A 21,290-nucleotide genomic window follows, 5' to 3' on the forward strand; every position below is an offset into this window, starting at 1 on the left:
AGTTATAAAAAGAAGAAACTCTTCTCAATTCCACAAGTAATGATTTCTTTTTTTTCCCTTTTTTCCCATCTTGTTTTATACTAGATATTGAAACAAGTTGTTTAGAAGAAAAAAGTAAGAGGGATCATTTTACACAACTGGTATTAGCCTGTTTGGTAAGTTGCACTTAGAAAGTCTTTTGTTAAAAGTATATGCCAAAATGTGTCAAGAAAAATCAGAGAGTTTTGAAGCTTGCTTTTTTCTCTTTCTTTCTCTCTCTTTTTTTTTTTTTTTTTAGGAAAAGATTATTAGAATGTTTTAACAAATTCCCAAATAATTTAAAAATGCATCTTCAAAACGTTATGGTAGAGTATTGACCAGCCGGGTTAGCTCAGTTGGTTAGAACCTGGTGCTAATAACGCCAAGTTCACAGGTTCAATCCCTGCTTACTGCAGGGGGGTTGGGCTCGATGATCTCTCAAGGTCCCTTCCAACCCAAAGCATTCTATGATTCTATGATTCTAATATAGCAGATTCATAGGAAAATTCAGCACATGAAAATAAGGCTTTTTCTCCCAGAATACGAGGGAGAATGGGTATAAGCTTTTGTAAATATGCAGTTCTTGGTAATAATATACCTAGATGCTATGCAATGTATACTTTGTAACCAGCAATGAGGCTCTAGGGCTTGTTTCTTCAAGGTGGTCATGTGTATAAGATCTACTAATCTATTTCAATTAAATAATTTTTCAGTTTTGTCCACATCTATGTTTGAAGCAGAATGCATTTAGTGTCATGGTATATAATGATATTTGAGGGTTTTTTTGTAGTCAGAATGCATATGTGGCCTAAAGTAATAATCATATAGTTTCTAGGTCTTTGTAATTGACAAATTTGATGTATGTTTTTGGTGTTTTTTAGTATCTTGTATCTGACACTGTCCTAAAGGAGCGTTTAGATCCAGAGACACTGGAGTCATTAGGACTTATCAAGCAGTCTCAACAGTTCAATCAGAAATCTGTTAAAATAAAGACAAAACTATTGTAAGTTTTGGGGCAAGGGTTGTTGGGGGGGGGGGGGGGAATGGTAATTAGTCTGGTAACAGCATTTTCTAACAGTGTGTAATGTTTCTTCTAATAAAATACTCAATTTTCTTTAGGAAATGTGTTTTGTTGCTCTTCAACTTGTCATTGACAAAAGAACATCGTTAACCCGCTTAGTTTTCAAACTCTTGAGAAATGTGAAATCTTTTTTTTAATGTCACCTATTGCTATGGCTTTTGCAACAGTGATTCCATATGTGCAGATTAAATATTTAATATTTAATTTTGTGTTTGACAAATGTGAACTTACAAAGTACAAGAAAATTAATTATCGCTGTTGCATCAGTTAAGCATAGGCATTTGTTTTTATAAATAAGCAAATGTAGTTATGTTAGTTTTGGCCACACAGGATGTATTTTTGTGGTGTACGTTTGGCTTTTGTCTCTGCATCCAATGTTTCAGTCTCAATCTCAAAGAACACCACCTGAAACTAGAATAGGGCCTTGAGCACGGACTGTTACAGAACAGTTCTCCAGCACAGTGTGTAAGAACAAGCCTTACTGTAAATTATAAGCACAATCTTGCTTTTAAATGGTCTGCATTTGAAATAAAAGAAGAGCTGGATTTGTTTGGAGAATGCTCGCTACCTTGCAGGTATTCATTGTACTGCATTCTGTAATTTTTGCAATAGCTCAAGTAAATTACAAGTTCTTAAAAATGTGTTCAAAATTAGCATTTTGTATAATAAATGTAATATTGATAAGAACATGAATAAGTTTCACTGGGGACATGTGTTACACAGTAGTGTTTAATTTCTGTTTATTTGCAGTTATAAGCAACAGAAATTTAATTTGTTGAGAGAGGAGAATGAAGGCTATGCAAAGCTCATTGCAGAACTGGGGCAAGACTTATCTGGAAATATCACTAGTGACTTAATCCTTGAAAATATCAAGTCTTTAATAGGTAAGGAATTTGTTGAAGGAATATGGGCACCGGTCTTCCTACATGGTCTTACGACTACAGAGAGTGACTTTAGACTACTGTTTGAGATCATCTGTGGATCAAATAATATGTCATGCAGGCATGTAGTTCAATAGTAACACATACTGGTAGATCACCTTGGATAGAATTATGACACTTGGAAGTTCCTGTTTCTGTGGCATAATTGATTTTGGGAATGTTGTGTAGTTAAACTTAGCTTAGATACTGAATTTACAGTACAGCCTCAAATATGCATGCTGTGATTTTTGATTCATTTCAGCAGTATTTTTTGACGATGTGCTTGTCATCTCGTAGCAGGCGGATTGGAGTGTAACAAAGTAATGCTTTTTGCTATTTTAAGGTACTCAGTTCAGTGCATGAATATTCTTTTAGTCTCAGTTTGAACAAGTGATTCCTTATGAAGAGAAATGAGAAGTAGTAAATGTTCTTCCTTTATCTAGTTCTGTTTGTGATTTGTCTGTATTTCTAAGTTGAGTCTTGGTGAGAGTGTCACAACCAAAAGTGCAAAATACATTAAAAACAGGAAATATCTGTAATTCCCCATGTTTTATACTTCCTTTTTGAATAAAGAGTTTTATACAATATATTGATGTCTGCACCAGTACCTGTTTCATATGCTGCCAGTGCAGTAATGGTCAAAAGGCTGTGCTACTATTTTTATAAGAGATGTTTTTTTCATCTATCACCGAATTTTGCCCGAGACTGTCAAACCCCTGTAATAATACTACTTGTTTTGGAAGAGAGCTAGCTTTGCTAGTCATTACAGCAAAAAATACACACTCAGTTTGAGGAATTTTATAACAACATTTTTCTGTCTTCTGGAATTTCAGGAATTGCAAATAGGCTTCCTATAAATTGTCAATTGTTTTAAAGTACTGACTTGCAGTAGGTCCTGGTGTAGTGGAAATGGCTTTTGGGAAGGAAAGCTGATGCAATTATATATCTGCATAGTGATGTGCCTGGATAAAACTTCTCATGGCACAATTAAGAAAATAGTCTAGATGTGGACTCTTGATATAAGTAATATTTCTGGCTCGAGCATGTCTCCTGGAGTTCTGTTGAAAAAGCTTCTATAGTAAAATACAGGTATGATTGCAACATTGGCTTACCTGATCTGTATCCTTGCTCTTACTCTCCTCAAAATAAACACACTGTTCTACGTAATGCCAGCAATAATACTGTATTGACAGGACAGTACAACCAGGTGGATCAGGGTCTTGCTCAAACCAGAACAATTTTTGGGGTGTAAAATAATTTCTAACTGGCTGATTTGTGTGACTGCATGAATATGTGTGCCAGCACAAGGGAAAAGGAAGCAGCCAATGCCTTTTGCTAGCACTGTGGTATTAGTGAGGTTGGGTTTTTACTTAGTAAATGTTCAGCTTAAGATGGTAATTTCTAGTTTTTCTGTAATGTGGATTGAAAGTCCTGTTTAGTATCTTTGCCTAGTTCAGTATTCAACATAAGTCAAAGTGATCAATGCTGTATTTACAGAAGATCCAGATTATTTTGCTGTAGATAAATCCAGGCTCAATTTTAACTGAAAAGAATTAACTTTAAAAACTAACGCATTTGTGGTTTAGTAACAGAATGAAGATGAAAAGTAACAATGTTAAGCTTTTCTACTCTGTTCTTCTCCACTAGGATGTTTTAACCTTGATCCTAATAGGGTTTTGGATATTATCCTAGAAGTCTATGAGTGCAGGCCTGAGTATGACGACTTCTTTGTGCCACTGATAGAGTCTTACATGTACATGTGTGAACCTCAAACTCTATGCCATATCCTTGGCTTCAAATTCAAATTTTATCAGGTAATGTATTTCCATTCTTAATTTTTGTTTTTGGTGGTTGGTTGTACTCAGTGTTAAACTGCAGTCAGTGATAACACATTTTTGCTGCAGATTTTTTTTTTAAACATAGAAATTAATTTCTAAGTTGTGAAGATTCCAGTATTGAAAGCAATAATTTTATGATTTGAGTGGAAGTCTCTAATGTATTTTAGAGGAGAATGCTTAGAATTCTCTAAGACAGCTGAAAACAAGCTTGATACCTTCCATTTGAACTTCTTTAGTTATATAAGGACTGGCATTAATGAAGAGCCGGTACCTTATAAACAAAAGACTCTTGGGACAACCCAGGAGCAAAGAGCATATTTGCAAGGGAGTCATGGTTGATATTTGATAAAATTTTCAAGGTTTTTTAAAATGTATGGTTAGGAATTGCATACAAGCACTGTAAGGTGTGAATATAATTGAATGGTTTTGTTTCTGAAAATTCTGATTGTGTATCACAGTTAAGTCTAGTGGCTTTGGAGTAATAGCAGTTAAATAACATAACAAGGAGAACTGTGGGTTAATATGCTTCATCTGAACTTTGAGTAGTTTCTTGTCTGTTTCATGACCTTCTGTAGTGGTCTGATTGCCTTTTTTTTTCTTAAATTTGCAATCTTTTCCTTTTTTAGGATCCAAGTGGCGAGACACCTTCCTCCTTGTACAGAGTTGCTGCTGTCCTTTTGCAACATAATCTCATAGATTTGGAAGATCTTTATGTTCATGTAAGTGACAGTGCTACTCTGTCAAATGTCAAAACTAAGAAAATTTTAAAAGGAAAGCCAGGTATTTTACGCTATTCCTCAAGCTTCAGATTCAGGGACATACTGTGTAATACCTGTGTATGTACATATTTAAAGTCTTTTAAAAATTCCAGCACTTTCTAATACCGCATATTCAGATAAACACACACTGAAACATGAATGCTGATACACTGTCTTTGAATTATCTGTGTAGCATCCTCCAGATTGTTTACCTCCTGCCTGAATAGGAGATAGGTAAATGCCCGAGGATGCTTTAAATGTCAGAGTAACCTTCCTTAAGAACTAGAACCTTTGAGTGTTTTGCTTTACAAGATCAATTTTTGAAAAAAGTGATAGGACAATCAGCTCCTAACATTCTTTGTTTAGTTTAATAGTAGGACTTTTTTAAAATTCTTACCTGTTCCTGAATAGGCCTCTCATTCCATCTACAAGAATTCTGACCATTTGTTAGGTTGAAAGAAGAAAACGGAGTTATATGTTCAGATTTATTCAGAGACTTACCTCTCCAGTCTAACAGTCTTATCAACCAACCAACATGCCAATTTGGCAGATGGTATACAGAATGTTATAGTTATCAGAATAATTTTACATTATACATTAATCTTTAATTTATGAATACCCATAGATATTTTAAGACTCTTAACTCTTCCACTGAAATCAAGGAACTAGGCTCTAGTTACTGCTATGGAAATCTTGGAATGTAGTCCTACCGTTAATTTGTGTGGCAGTTAATGGCATTAGTCACAACCTGACTTGTCAATAACTGTCTCTGGCTTCATAGGAGTATTTTGGCTAAAAATGTGTTGGGTGGAGCAAGAGTAGGAGTGCATGTCTCAGATAATCAGTGTGGAGGAAGGAATGTGCGATGATGATGCTAGCTTGTTAAGGAGTGTTTGTAAGCTTACAAAACAAATGCTCAGACTTGGAATTACAGTGGCCTGTGGAATTTCAACGTAGACCTGTATAGGTATGGGCATGTTTTCTCACAGTCTCACAGCCAGAATGGTCCCTGCATTCATTTATACTATTCACCTTCGTCATGTTGAGTCTCAGTCTCATTTTTAGTCTCCTTTCATTCCAGAAGCTCTCTGCCAGTCTCTGTCTTTGCATGTTTGGGATGGCTTTTTTTTTTTTCCCTCTGTCCAGTTCAGGCTTAAATCAACTTGCTATGGGAGTTTCAAGAAAATAATTAGCGTGTAGGTGTTGAGTCTTAAGTGGTATATGTTGTACGGCTCCTCTACAATAGCAGCTGTCAGTATTATCGTTCAAGATATCAAGAATGTTCTCCCCACCTCTGCCCTCCCTTCCCCTTCCAAGCCTGTAAGAGCTGTTTTCTCTTTGTGTATATATACACACAGCAATATATAAAAAATATGTATTGCATCCTGAAGATATGATTTACCCTTTGAAATTCTGCTTTAGGTATTTCTTGATGAATCTTTGTAGGTTACCTGTGTTTTCAAATGAAAAAATGTGTAGCTCTTTAAACCTTCTATCTTTCCAAGTGGCATACTTTCTAACCCCAATTTCTGTGAAAATGAGGAGTTCTACTCTCTTTTCTCAGAAGAAGGTGATGCTTAGTCTTTCCTTCTGCTGTCAGTTTAGGAGGAGAAAAAACAGTAAAAACCTTCCCTTGTTAAAAATACTAGAAGAAAAGATTACTGTATCCAAGAGGTCATGACTCTACTGTAAGTTTTGATTACTTATTTGCAGTTAAAGTTTAAGCGTGATTTTAGGAATTGGATTGAAGTTTGGCTTTGTCAGAAAAAGAGCTTTTCTTTTGTCTCACAACTTGACCTTTTAATTTTTGGGTGCAGGGTTATATTCCTCACCGGGATTGTTCTCAAGTACAAGACTATGCTGAGGTTTTATCATACTAGGTATCCCTTAATGTAAGATGGTTTTTAAGGAACAGATATTATGTGTGTTTAACCCACGTTGCTGATAAATAGGAAATTTGGTAAGCTTTAAATGGTATTCTGTTATTTTAAAGTGCAATCAAAATGTGTGTCTAGGTAGGTTACCTGGTTTGCCTTGGTGATTAATTTTTTTTTCCCTTTAGATGAGCAAGTGAAAACTTACACTTTTGAATATTCACTTTGTTTTAAGGCACTGAATTTTGTAAATGTTACCATCAACTATGTGCATAATTGTCACCATATAGGTACAGCTGAATGGTAAATTGGAGAGTGGAAGGGGACTGTACACAACTGACAGTTGTGAGGAGGTAGAACAGTATTATTTCTCATGAGTCCTTGATTTCAGAATAGTCTGTTAATAGTATACTTCCTTGTTGGGATGGTGGTAGCAAGGAAAAGAATCTTTCAGAGAGTAAGTTTATCTGATTAGTAACAAAGAAGGACAAACTCCTGCTTCGAGCTCAAGTGATCAGGAGTAGTCGTAGGTCACTTTAATTTTCAGATATAATGTTTGTTCTGTTTTTTTAGCTTCTTCCAGGGGATAATGCCATCATTGAGGAACACAAGCGAGAGATAGTGGAAGCTAAGCAAATTGTCAGAAAACTTACGATGGTCGTCTTATCCTCTGAAAAGACTGAGGAAAAGGAGAAGGAAAAAGAAAAAGAGGAGGAGAAAACTGAAAAGGTGTGTGTCTGTGAATAGTTTCCTTTCTAAGAAAATTATTTTTAAATTATTTTAAACTAAACATAATAATTGTTATGAAAACATTTTTACATCATTTTTACATTTATTTGAAACACAGAGGTACATACTTCTTGGAAGGCTTGTGTCTGTCCTCTGATTGCACTTCTGTTATATTGAATGCATAAAAATGCGTGGTTTGGGGTTTATTCTGGATTTCTCTAGGTTTAATGTTCTTGGTTCAATGGCTAATTTTTTTCCTCCCTTTTTGTTGCATCAGCTCCACTGAGTATGTCCTAGCATTCGTATGCTTCAGTCTTTAACAACTCTGTTTTCTAGGACCCACGATGGTATAATCCTAGTTGATTTCTTAAAAATAAGGACATTAGTAAGAGTTTATTCCTTATTTCTCTCAATTTCTCTCAAGAATTGGGATGCAAGGAATTGTCAGACTTAACGAATGCTGGTACAGTTATCCTGCATTGTAGAAAAAGGTTTTAACTGAAAATTTTTAATTGTAACTGTCCACTGTGCTTTCCATTGCATCTGTATCTTTGTATGTGTAAATGTATACTCTTTATTTAAGGTGCTACTATATCATGTATTGTTCATGTTGCCCTAGGTCTAATTTTGTTTCAGTGTGTCCAAGGCTTACTTTAAAACCAAAATTATTTAATCTCTTAGGAGCCTTTCTGTATCTTCATTTGAGTGTCTAAGTACTGCTCAAACATCTTATTTAAAACAGAAAAAGTAAAATAAAAGCTTGATATTTACATTTTATAGGTAGTGTACTGGAGAGGGGGGAGAGGTCCATCAGTCTTGACAGTTTCTGTTCTTAATTTTCTGTATCCTCCTGAATTCATTATATCAATCTATTTGGTCTACTTATTCCTGTTTGTTCTACCTCACCTTGATTCTGTACATCTCCGACCTTCCTTCCTTCCTTCCTTCCATTTTTCTTGCCTAGCCTGAAGAATCTAATTTTATTTTCTTCCCTCAGGCAGCTGATGTATTCACTGCTCTCTGGCTCTCAACCGCAGCCATATCTGCTGCTTAAGCTGGTTCCTTTCACTAGCTTTAAGTTTCTGACCTCCCTCCCACTCATTGTTTCAATATCCTTTTTGATTATACCACGTTGCTTTGGTCCACCTTCTCTGCAGTCAGATGAGGCTGCCTGGTATTCTGTGAAGCGTGCATGTCACCATGTTCTGATGGAGAGCTAAACTCTTGATGGGGCGTGGGGAGGGTATATATTGCAAGTAATGTCAGAAGAACTAAGACAGTTCTTATGACTAAGGTTTAGGATTAAGAACTAGGGAAATTCAAGCTCTAGCAGAAATGGCAACATTTTTCTGAAGGACTACAATGGCAAATAACTGAGCCTGTGTGATGGGAAAATGGAGAGCTGTACTTAACAAAAACAAATTCTGGGACTGCATGCTGTTATGCAATGCATGCTGTTTCTTGAAAAACTTGTTTCTGTGTTAGTATTTTTGTATGTGATTAGCTGTGCAATTCGTAGCAATTATTAGAGTAACTACATGTGAAAGCTGTTGACAATCTAAACTTGAGTACTTTGTACTTTTTAATGTACAATTTTTTGATACGGTACCATGGAATAAATGCCTGGATAAGGAAAATGGTGTCTAATGATTACTGACTTAACTTCTCTTTTAAATCCACAAAGTGCTTATTTTGTGTGGTTAAATTTTATTGTTGTCTCATGACTCTAATGCGAATAATTTTAGTATTGGCAAATGCATTGTCTACTTTTGCCTTTTAAGATGTATTTGACATAACTGAATAATACTTGAGAGGTCACAGAACTCAGCAGTATGACTAGATTTGACAGCAATTCCAGACTAACTCTTCTTGTGCCATGCATGCTTTCGCAGAGCGTGTTTCAGAAGAGCTTGCTTACCTGAAGAGAGACCCAGTCAAGCTGCATGCATGTTTAAAATTCTTAAACTATTGTCCTAGATTTGTAATCTTCCCTCCCTCAGTTTAAACATCATCTTAGGCTTGTAATTACATACAGCTAGTTTGCAGTCATATTCCTTACTGTTTACTAGACTTTTACTAGACTGTAAAATAGAGTTTTACCTTGGGAACCAGGGAAAACCAATTTATAATGATAAAATATATCGATACCATGTCCATGTAAAAATGCTTCAAGGCATGATCTTAATTGTAAACTCCTGTTTCCTCTTACACTTATATTGTAAAATGGGATATTCGGAAAACTTCCTGTAGACTTGCACGTAAAACTAGGCTCTCCTAGAGTAGATGCTAATATGAAACTTTTATGATACAGGCAAACTAAGAGACAGGTAAAGGTTTTGGGTTTGGTTTGGTGTTGTCTGTGGATTTTTTGGTGTTTTGGGTTTTTTTTTATTTGGTTGGGTTTTTTTTTAAATCTGATTTTGCAAGAGAAATTTGTGCTTCTAAATCCAGAACAACACACAATGCAAAGGATTCTTAAATGCTTGTGTTGTTCTTAAAATGTAAAGAAATAAGCGGCAACAGATTGTGACATTTTGAAAAGTGCATGATTAGGCATGTCGGACAACTTTATAAGCTTCTGTTTTGAACTTAATTTTTAATTTTTTTCTTTGATCCAGATGTTGGATTCTATGTGGACTGGTTTATTATTGCTTTTGAAGTGTGCTTATTGTATAAATGCCTAGCTGAATTTTATTTTACATAGTGTTTTTTTATTGCATAGTTGAAATACTAGGTTTTGTCTCTAGCTGTGGATTACAGCTGCATGCTGCTTAAGGAGAAATATTAAGAAGACTTTGCGATTACACTTTTTCATTTTTTGTTGTCTTGCAGCCTCCTGATAATCAGAAGCTTGGTTTATTGGAAGCTTTATTAAAAATTGGTGATTGGCAGCATGCACAAAGTATTATGGATCAGATGCCTCCATTCTATGCTACTTCACACAAGCCTATTGCAATTGCCCTTTGCCAGCTTGTGCATGTGACAATTGAACCTCTGTACCGCAGGTAATGAGAAAAGTAGAATTCTGTTGCTACATAGGGGAAAACTACTACTTATTTATAAGCATGAATTCACTAATAAGCCTAACTGTATTGATACATTTCTAAAATTTTCACTTCTGTTTAATGTGAAATGCTGCATATCTTATTTTTCAGAGTTGGTGTACCTAAAGGAGCTAAAGGGTCACCCATTTCTTCTTTGCCAAACAAGAGAGCACCAAAACAAGCAGACAGCTTTGAGGACTTGAGAAAGGAAGTGTTCAACATGCTTTGTTACCTTGGTCCTCATCTCTCGCATGATCCCATTTTATTTGCAAAAGTGGTGCGCCTTGGAAAAGCATTTATGAAAGAGGTTGGTATGACAGAACAGTTTGTCAAAACTTGAAAAATACCAATTCCTCTGATGTCAAAAAATGCTCAAGTCTTGCTAAGTGTGTATATATTCAAATACTGAAACGTAAAAAAATTCTTTGTCTAAGGACAAATTTGGAGAATCTTATTTTAATTCTTGATCACTTTTATGATCAGTAAACATAACAAGCATTTTTATGAACAACTTAAGGCACTTTAGGTTTATAACCAGGAATGTTTAGTGATAACTAATTTCTCATTATGGTCTTTATCTTATAAAACATTATCTGTGTATGGATTTTTTTTTAAAAAAAAAACAAAAACAGACATGATACTAATTGCATGGAAGCTTTTACATTATTAGAGCGACAGTGTAGACAATGGGGAACAATAACCTAATACATGTGCAGTACTTAAAATAGTGCTTTCTATTCCACCCATTAGGTTACTTGGGAAGTAGGGGATGTTGCATCTTTTTAATTGTGGGGTGTCCCCCTGTTCTGCCAGTTAAAATGCTGCTGCTCTTGAACTTGTCAGTGACAAATCTCTGGATGCCACTAAGGATGAGTTCAATGTGGAGATCTAAAACACCCTATAAAGCCTCAAGTTGCCAACTTTAGAAATAAAATGGCCTCTTGAGATTTGTTGTTGTCTTTTGACCATATCTTTACCATGTATATATTGAAAGGTTGGTAGTATGACCTGTGTTTAAAAGGCTGCAAGTTGAATTTATATTCTGAACTCCCTTGAAATGTACTCAGTAGTTAAGGCTGAGGCTAGTGACTACTTTTGCTACTTTCCTGGCAATTTGCTATTTGACTAGCAGTTTTTGTTTATTTTCAAGTCAACAATAGAAGGGGTTTAAATTTTTTTTTTTTAATAGCAGGTCAGAGAAGCCTTGGAATTTATAGGTTTGGGAACAATTTTTTAAAAATTATTATCATTATTGTTATTAAAAACAAACAAGCCCCCCCAAACTTAAAAAGCTAAGTAACAAAAATAGTGATTTTTTTGTTACCTCTCCAACTTGCAGTTGTAAGTTTGGTTGATCTAAATAGTACTGGAGGGGAGATTTTCAGTTTTATAACTTTTTTTCTTAAAAGTATTTCTTTTATTTCAACTACAACTAACAAATACTGGAATGTTCAAAATTTACATACCAGCTGAGGGGAATCTTTCATGTCCAGCTGTACTTGATGATGCAGAGCTAAGAACACAGATAGTTCTTGGGATCGAAGATCTTTTTGTCTAACTTTTTAACAGATTTTGGCAAGAGAGTTTGCTCTCGTCAGGTTCCAAGATGCAATGGTAGGGTGACAGATGCTACACTAAGTTTGGGTTCCAAGTACTCTTTGTAAATAAATCATGGTAACTTCAAGCATTTCCATCTTCCCCTGCTTCCATATCTTTGTAGTAGGTATGATTTCTCAGCATCTTCTCATCCAGAATGATAAGATTTCCCAATGGTTAATACTCTTGCTTTATAGCATGCTTATTTCTTGCTGGCCTGTGAGAAGATTGATGTCAGAGTGATATGCAAAGTTGCACTGACAATGCAGTTTAATTTGGAAATTACAATTTCAAGGGAGTAATTCATTTTACTGCTGTCAGCAGACTATTAGGACTACTTTGTAATTAAGTTCAAGTACTGAAGGTTCATGAGAAAGCCCTTGTTTCTGTGGATACATACAGTAGAATGGAGGTTACTTGGTTATAGGAATCTCTCATGTAGTTTTACTGTAAATATATGAATATAATAGTTTAATGTGTTTCTGACAAGAATGAGCAACATTTTAGCTATTTGCTCTAGGTTGGAACTATGAAGAAATTCGTCAGTGACAAAGTGGTTAAGGTAACATAGGGAAAGTTATTTTTTAATGCACTATTGCCATCAGCATGTTCTAGTTATGAAACTACATTTAACACACAGTAGAAGTACTTATAACTGGAGGTGATTTTGACTGTAAGTTAACCCATACAGTAGTTTAAAAGTTAGACTACTAACATTGCACTGCAGCTTTTGTGCTCAAGTGTACCTTTAAAATAATTGTGCACTACTGGTGTGATAGCTGAATATGTATTTCATGGTGAGTCAAACAAAAAAAGAGAAAAGAAAGTAGTTTAGTAATGAAGACTATAAGCTTAAGAGGGTAATTGTGAGAGAAATATGGGGAAAATAGTCTATGGCTGTTGATAATTGGGTTGGAAGTCCTGGGGGTTTTTTTAGGTAGAAGGTGAATGCTTAGGGCATTATTCTTTTTTCCTCTCTCCAGTAAGAAAATTCAGCATTTCATATATAATAGTAAGTTTCCTTGATAGTTTAGTTATTACCTCTTTTTGAACAAAAGTGTGCAAAGCCCCTATGTATGTAAGCAATGCGTTTCATCTATGCAGTTGAACTTCTGTTCAAAAATACTTTAATGCTGACAGATCTGGAAAATTAAACATTTACTAGATATGTGCCTTTACTAGGCCCTTCAGGTTTATGCTTTTGCTGAGGTAGCCTTGTTCTGAAACTGTTATGTTAATTATGCTACAATTAACATGATTATCTTTGTTATAGTTTCAGTCTGATGGAAGCAAACAAGAAGATAAAGAGAAAATGGTGAGTTTATTTTGGAGAAAGGTTATTTTATGTGAGACTGTAATTAAGATAGAATTTTTAATAACTGAACAGCTCTTCCTTCTCTGTAGAGTTTTATGCTTTAACAAATGTATGTTACAGACTTGCCTTGATTTTTATAAGCAAGTTTGAGCCAGTCACGGGGTTGGTTTTTTGTTTTCCTGTCCCTTTCTTTCTTTTATTTTCCTTTCTCTCCTGCATTCCTCAAACCTAATCTTGTTCTTTTAGTCCAGTGCATTCTGCTTCTTATTTGCTCAGAATCAGCTGGAGTACCTCCAACTATTTATTCTATAATACACTTTTCATGGTGGCACCTTGAATCTTAAAGAATTTACTGGCAAAAAGCATAGAGAAGGAGAGAAATTAGAAATAGGGGAGGTGTTTAATAGTACAATGGCAAATTTTTATTTATTGGCTAATGTATTTATTTCCAAATTTTCTAACTTACTGAATTATCAAGATTGGTCACAATGAAACCTAAGTGTCCAGTTGAGATCTAACTTATAAAAGCAAGTTTTGGTTTGTGGGTTGCTTTTTTTTTAAAAAAAAAAAAACAACAAGCAAGTTTTCAATATGAAGTTTGCGCAGTTTTCATTATTACTTTTATTACAAGTGAGAAATTAATGTTGGTTGTTTTGTTTTGGTTTTTTTTTTTCCCTGCTATGGTTATTCTAACATAGCTCAATGGGAAAGAGAGATGTTTAAGAAAGAGTGAGGATAGGATACTGAAAACATGGAAATTGGTACTGTGCCTTGGGAACATGTATCATGCCTTCATGTTTTATCTGGAATTCTGAAAGTTGAAGTAGTGGCAAGGAATACCTTAGTACGTTGAAAGCGGTTGCCAAAATCTATTTTCTCCTGTTGCACTTCGTGCAAGTCCACAGTATATCCATTTTTAAATGATTGATTTGATTTGAAAATGAGTGCAGCTTGCTGAAAACTTCAGCAGCTTTGCTCAAATATCTCATATAGGCAAATAAGATATTCACAGTATCTATGGTCCGTAAATTATCTCATAGAAGATTTATGATGGGAGATAGTTTAAAGTCCTTTTTAGATTTTTGTTTTGTTTTCATTTAGGAAGTCTTAATCTTGTGGCAAGCTTATGTTTTATCAGTCTACTAAGATGCGCAATTCGTGCATAGCTGCATAGCATGCATAACATTGCTTCTGATGTACTTACTTGATAGTTACGTCAAGTTTTTTGTTTTTATCTCAGGAGATACTATTTAGCTGTTTGTTGAGTATTACCGATCAGGTCTTACTTCCATCTCTTTCTTTGATGGACTGCAATGCATGCATGTCTGAAGAATTATGGGGCATGTTCAAAACTTTTCCATACCAGTACCGGTGAGTAGAATAATTTGTTTCCATTCTTTAGAAGCGTCCTCTTAAATTGTCAGTACTAAAAATAGTTTTCCTTTATAATCTTTCAAGGTACCGTCTTTATGGGCAATGGAAGAATGAAACATACAACAGTCACCCACTTCTAGTGAAAGTTAAAGCTCAAACCATAGACCGAGCCAAATATATCATGAAGTAAGTTGTCTAATTCCATAAATAATCATCAGCCGTGATACAATGTATTGCATGTCACCAACTGACAAAAAAAAACTTGACAAATACATTTCCTTTCTAATGACTCTGTGATTTCACTGATAATCCTTGTTCATGAAGTATTTAATGCACTTTAATTTAATTTAAAAACTGTCAAATAAGTAAGGATACAGACAAATTTGTCACCAACAAGGGTATTTCAGGTGTGAAAAATGTCCCATTAAATTATTTAAAACCTTTTCCGTGGGTACGCTGTTGTTTGATAAATTGCTTTCATAGAATCATAGAATCGTCTAGGTTGGAAAAGACCTTTAAGATCATCCAGTCCAACCATTAACCTACACTACCAAGCCCACCTAAACCAATCAAGGGCAGACTAGACTAAACCATATCCCGAAGTGCCACATCTACCTGTTTTTTGAACACTTCCAGGGATGGTGACTCCACCACCTCTCTGGGCAGCCTGTTCCAATGCTTGACCGCCCTTTCCGTAAAGAAATTTTTCCTAATTTCCAGCCTAAACCTCCCCTGGCGCAGCTTGAGCCCATTTCCTCTTGTCCTATCGCTAGCTACTTGGGAGAAGAGACCAGCACCCACCTCACTAGAACCTCCTTTCAGGTAGTTGTAGAGAGCGATAAGGTCTCCCCTCAGCCTCCTCTTCTCCAGGCTAAACAACCCCAGTTCCCTCAGCCGCTCCTCATAAGACTTGTTCTCCAGACCCTTCACCAGCCTTGTTGCCCGTCTCTGAACACGCTCCAGCACCTCAATATCTTTCTTGTATTGAGGGGCCCAAAACTGGACACAGCATTCCAGGTGCGGCCTCACCAGCGCCGAGTACAGGGGGACAATCACCTCCCTGCTCCTGCTGGCCACACCATTCCTGATACAAGCCAGGATGCTGTTGGCCTTCTTGGCCACTGGGGCACACTGCTGGCTCATGTTCAGCCAACTATCTACCAACACCCCCAGATCCTTTTCGGCCAGGCAGCTTTCCAACCACTCCTCCCCAAGCCTGTAGCGTTGCATGGGGTTGTTGTGACTGAAGTGCAGGACCCGGCACTTGGCCTTGTTGAACCTCATACAGTTGGCCATGGCCCATCGATCCAGCCTGTCCAGGTCCCTCTGCAGGGCTTTGCTTATGCATGTCAGAGGGCAACATATTTTCTGTAGGTATGGAGGCTCTTTAATATGGAGAGTCTCAAGAATCTTGTCACAGTTTCTGTAGGTTTGAAAGTAGGGCAGTATGTTGAATTGAATGGAATGATTCATTCTCATCTTCAAGTGGGCTCACAACAATTTCAGATTTACCTCACATTTAACATCTCTGACATCATTGTCAGGGATTTGGGTTCTCCATTCGTTGTTGCCAAAAGCAAATGCTATAGTTTTATAATGTGGATAATTAGAACCTTTCTGCATAGGCAAGACAGAATAATTGTTACTGGGTAAAAGACTTTGGACTTTGCAGCTGTGAAAGCTGGAAACAATGATTTTGATTCTCTTCTGACTTGGTGCATAGCTAGCATAGACTGTAAAACTTTGCATCCTGTCTCTTGTACAGTGGATTTCAATTGTGCGGATGGGCCACAGTGCTGGCAGTTGTTGAGGTTGCTGCGTGTACAGTTTACTTTTGTGTATCCACTTTGGGTTTCATGTTAAGCTCATATCTTCAGTAGGGAATGCTGTGGAAGGGTAACACAATAAAATTAATAATATTTTCCAATGAACAGAATGCAACAAATGCAAAATTACTGATCTGTGGCTAAATTAAATTTGCAGGAGAGATTAAGAGTATCACATGCTATTTTTCTGTGTGGTATAGGTCCCACTGACAACTTTGCATTCAAAGTGCCCAAAGTTGAAACTAGAATACGGCCCATAGTAATATAGGGGCAACTGGTTTGTACTGCTTGTGTGTTATAGGATTATGAATTCCAGATACCCACAGGAGGAATATGTCTGTGCTTAGACTTCTTAAAAATGCATCTGCTAGTGAGAATTTAATCTCTGCTACTAATAAAGGTGTTTCTTCACTGGAACTAACATGTTGTTTTAGTATTCTATTAGCTTGTCTATTGCAATAAAATACGTTCTCTTTTACAGGCGTTTAACTAAGGAAAATGTGAAACCCTCTGGAAGACAAATTGGGAAGCTCAGCCACAGCAATCCTACAATTTTATTTGATTATGTATGTAGTTACATGTATTTGTATACTATTTCATCCTAACAGTGTTAAAGTATAGGAAGGGACCTGCTGTCTTAGAGGGCAGTTCTAATGTCATTATTTTTTACTTTTGATGCAAATATTAAAATACGGTAATTTCCTAGTAGTGCACAGGTCTGAGATAACTAAATATGACAGTAGGTCTTGAATAACCACAACTACATAGAAAATTACATCCAATTACTTATAGGAGTGAAGTATTTAATTTGAGATAGCTGAGGTGGGTCTCAGAGGTACAGGGATGTGCTGAATGCAAATTCAAGAAAACATAAAGCTTTGAAGTCTGAAATACATCTGTGAAGTTGGGGAGGATTTCTAAGATTGCTTGGTGCTACAGGATGCTTGAGAGGTATAAAAGTATGTTGATGGACATCCACCTGATTCACAGATGTGACTTGTGATTATTGATCTACCAGTTACTAGATTTTACTTGAAGAAATTAATACTGCAGTACACACACACGCACATAATGTACCAAAGAGAACATTCTAGAATTTCATTAAATACAGTTTGCTTGTATTCTTTCGTGACCTAGGTTCATTTTTTAATAGTCTTTTATTATTATAAGTAGCAACAGAAACTCTTACTGCTAAGGTTTAGTATTTTTAAGAAATCTTAGGAAAACGTGAAATGTTTTCACAATTTTATTTTCTGATAATTGAAAAGAAAAATAATTATACAGAATTGTTCATGCATGTTAGAAACATGTTTCACTGGTATCTCTAAGGTACTAGATAAACTAATAAGATTACCTATTACTTTGAAAGTGGTTTAGGACCTTCTGAAAAATCAGTTTCAAAGGATGTTTTGTGTAGGTTTTGAAGACAAGCATTGTTAAACAGTTTTGATTTGTTATGTGAAAGATAAGGAATACTGTTCCTGTTCAGCTGAATGTGTTCTGTAACTTTCAGATTTTATCACAAATACAAAAATACGATAACTTAATAACTCCGGTTGTTGATTCACTGAAATACCTCACTTCGCTGAACTACGATGTCTTGGCATGTATCCTTTTACTTAAATCAATATGTCTAGTTACTGATAAAGTTGCGGTTGTAGCCAGATTTAAATCTTTTGTCTGTGAGTAAATATTATCTTGTATTGTCTATTCTTGCTGCTTTTTGCTGTAAATTTTAGGGAATTTTGCAAGTACCTTTGCACTCTTAGTGGGTGACAGAACCCTCTCTATTTGTTCTTTCACACTATGAAAATTATACTTTTTAAGGGTTTTTCTACTACTTTCACTGCGTTTTTGAAGGCGTAGTGATCCTGTACATAGTGAGGTAAATACTACTTTTTAAGTTACCATTTCTTTCTTTTTTTTTTTTACCATAACTGTGTTAGTGGATCCCCTGTATCATGCTTGCTATACTTGTATGTCATGTTCATGTATTACACAGACCTGTTTTTCAGCTCCACAATTTGTAACTTTTGTTTTTACAAATTGAGGAAAAATATTCTCTTTAACTCCACTGAAGACTGTATCATTGAAGCTCTGGCAAACCCTGAGAAGGAGAGAATGAAACATGATGACACTACAATCTCGAGCTGGCTGCAGAGTTAGTATTCTTGCTTTATTTATTACATTAATGTTTAAAATACTTCACCTTCCCTATGATCTACCACACAATTGATCATTATGATTAATATTTCACTTGAATCTACCAGCTAATTTTCTAAACAAAACACAGAAAGCTGGCAAGTTTAATCAACAGGAAAATATTTTTTCTTTGTATTACAAAAATACATATATTGCTGACATTTCATGTGTACTTTGTTAATGCTTATTTAATGATTAGTACCTCATGAGGTGCAGTCACAGCTGTTTCTCCTTGCTTTAGGTCTGGCTAGTTTCTGTGGTGCAGTTTTCCGAAAATACCCAATTGAACTTGCTGGTCTACTTCAATACGTAGCCAACCAACTGAAAGCTGGGAAAAGGCAAGTATTGAACAACTGATCTTTATAAACTCAATTTTTATAATGTATTACTTGGGTGTTTGCTGATACATGGATGCTCAGTGTTGCTAGTAGTGGCAAAGTTCCATTCGTAATACCAGGAAGGTTAAGAAATGTAAATAGCAGAAAGAATAATATCCTTTTTAGTACATTTTTTTTCCCCTCTAATTGTATACTTTTGACATTTTATTTTTGAAGTACTGATTTTTCATCTGTAACTTATTTTAATACAGTTACCTTAACAACTAACCAGACAGGGAAAAAACTCTGCTGGTCTGTAATATAGTCATAGAAATTATTGTACGTTATTTAAAACATAAGTGTCCGTGATGTATAAAAGGGGGTGACTTAGAGTTTTAGGGTTTTTTCTCATAGTGTTTTCTCTGCAGGGATGGCTCTGAACATTTTAATATTAATACTTTGTCAAATTTATTTAATGGCAGTTGAATTGCTTCAAGGTTAATCATAACTCAAAAAAAATTTTTAAATAAGGTTTACAATTTGAATCTTCCTTTTCCTTTTGTCCTTCCATTGTCATCACTTAGTATTATTGTTTCGTTTATTTATTTATTTAATTTTAATGTGTTATTTTTATCACATAGGTGAGTATCAACTTTTTTCTATTACGAGTCCCCATATGCTTACTGAAAGACAGCTTGCCAATGGAGATAATGCAGCATGTTACTTTAGGGTATTTATGTTGAGAAACCTAGTGTTTTCCCTTCCCTGCAATGTAGACACTCAGTCTCATGTGCTCCCCTGTCCCCAATTTGTTTTGTATTCTGATGATGGTACAATCACATTGAGCTACAGAGGAAGGGTAAGTCATGTTTCTTGTCTTTCCCCAGAATTAAGTATTAAGACTTTAAGTATTTTGAAAAAAATCAAATTAGTATTCAGTTTAGTATCTGGGATCGTAGAAATAAGATGGATTTACCACTACTACCTGTTCCATAGGACTGGAGCATTCAAGTATTTGAATTGGCGTATATGCTGGTATTGCATAGTTCTTAGGCAGAAAACGTACTTATGGTAGGAAGAGCAAACAAAAATATAAACAATATAAATTATTTAAATATAAATCTTTGGTTTGGAGGGCATGGGTCAACACTTTTTTATGAGTAGGTCACACAAATTTCAGAAGTTACTGGAAAATATTGCTTGTTTAAATGATCATGGTACAATTTACTGTACTTCTGTTGAGAAAAAGTCATTGCCCTTATAGAATTCAGAGCAGGAAGTAAAGCCTAGTCTCTGGATGGGATGATTATTGGAATGTTTTGTATATTATGTGTGTTAAGTAAAAAATGTTTTCCATGTTCCAGATAACCTCTCCAGACTAATTTTGCAAGTAAACTTTGAAGCCTGTGTACTATTCTAGAAGTTTTTAATAAAATTTCTAGTATTCCATTTTTGTGAAATAACTGTATAGATACAGTATGAAGCATGTAAAAACAACAAAAGGGAGCAATAAACTTTGATTAATTTGTTCATACTTCAAAGTTAATAGCACCACACTCACTATTATTTTCCAAAACAATGAAATTGTTCTGAAGGGGTGTTCTGAAGGAGTTCTGAAATCCAGCTGTTGAATGCCTGCATTGCTTTTAAGTACTAACTTTTTACATTTCTTTTAATGCGCACCATAGTGTTGCCTTGTACTGTGTATTGAATGTCATAGCTTCCATTTCTTAAACAAATTTTCTTGTTTTTACTCCACTTCTGTTTTCTGTGCAGCTTTGATTTGCTTATTTTAAAAGAGGTAGTACAGAAAATGGCAGGGATAGAAATTACAGAAGAAATGACGATGGAACAATTGGAAGCCATGACTGGTGGAGAACAACTAAAAGCTGAGGTGCGTTTGTGTTAAATTTAATTAATAATAGCTACTGCTTATTAATGGTGGTTCTAAAGACTCTGATTCATTAACTCTAGCAGCATAGCTGAGAAAGGTGTTACTGGTTTCATCGGAGAGCTTCCCACTCTGTTGAGCTTACAAGCCTTGCAGACAGGCAGCCAAGACAATGTGTACATGAGCTTTAATTGTTGTGCTTTACAGCATCTCTTATTAACAAAAGCAGCCTTCATTATCCAGTGTTGTATGACAGACCTGCAAATTATAGCAGCCAGTGAGCTTGTACGTTGTGCAGTCCTGCTGTTTTAGCCCTGCTCTGGGAGTTGCAGCTCCCTGTTGAGCAGAGTGACATCTTAAACTGTTTTAACAGCTAAAACTGTTGCAGTCTTGGCATCAAAGACCTAGCTGAGTCTGACCTAGAGTTGAGTAGCTATAATCAGATCTAAAATCTGAAATTGCTGTATTGAACAGAGAAGGCTGACTTTGAGCAGATCACAGCAGACC

At 35.6% G+C, this 21,290-nt stretch overlaps 1 protein-coding gene across 8 annotated transcripts in view; it reads left to right on the forward strand.

The window, feature by feature from the left end:
- Positions 1–21,290, forward strand: part of THOC2 (THO complex subunit 2) — a 57,211-nt gene that overhangs the window by 13,501 nt on the left and 22,420 nt on the right. For all 8 annotated transcript variants that reach the window (XR_012831611.1, XR_012831612.1, XR_012831613.1 and 5 more), the window contains 16 exons: positions 85–155; positions 900–1,021; positions 1,850–1,983; positions 3,667–3,833; positions 4,484–4,576; positions 7,063–7,218; positions 10,051–10,223; positions 10,374–10,569; positions 13,132–13,173; positions 14,414–14,544; positions 14,632–14,733; positions 16,855–16,939; positions 17,887–17,980; positions 18,454–18,534; positions 18,817–18,913; positions 20,669–20,786. Coding sequence is in view for 5 of the 8 variants with exons in the window: in XM_075720846.1 (XP_075576961.1) it covers positions 85–155; positions 900–1,021; positions 1,850–1,983; positions 3,667–3,833; positions 4,484–4,576; positions 7,063–7,218; positions 10,051–10,223; positions 10,374–10,569; positions 13,132–13,173; positions 14,414–14,544; positions 14,632–14,733; positions 16,855–16,939; positions 17,887–17,980; positions 18,454–18,534; positions 18,817–18,913; positions 20,669–20,786 (1,862 nt within the window). In the remaining 3 variants the exon portion in view is untranslated. The remainder of the gene's footprint in view (positions 1–84; positions 156–899; positions 1,022–1,849; positions 1,984–3,666; positions 3,834–4,483; positions 4,577–7,062; positions 7,219–10,050; positions 10,224–10,373; positions 10,570–13,131; positions 13,174–14,413; positions 14,545–14,631; positions 14,734–16,854; positions 16,940–17,886; positions 17,981–18,453; positions 18,535–18,816; positions 18,914–20,668; positions 20,787–21,290) is intronic.

The sequence above is a fragment of the Pelecanus crispus genome, chromosome 13 (assembly GCF_030463565.1).
Source record: "Pelecanus crispus isolate bPelCri1 chromosome 13, bPelCri1.pri, whole genome shotgun sequence".
NCBI lineage: Eukaryota > Metazoa > Chordata > Aves > Pelecaniformes > Pelecanidae > Pelecanus > Pelecanus crispus.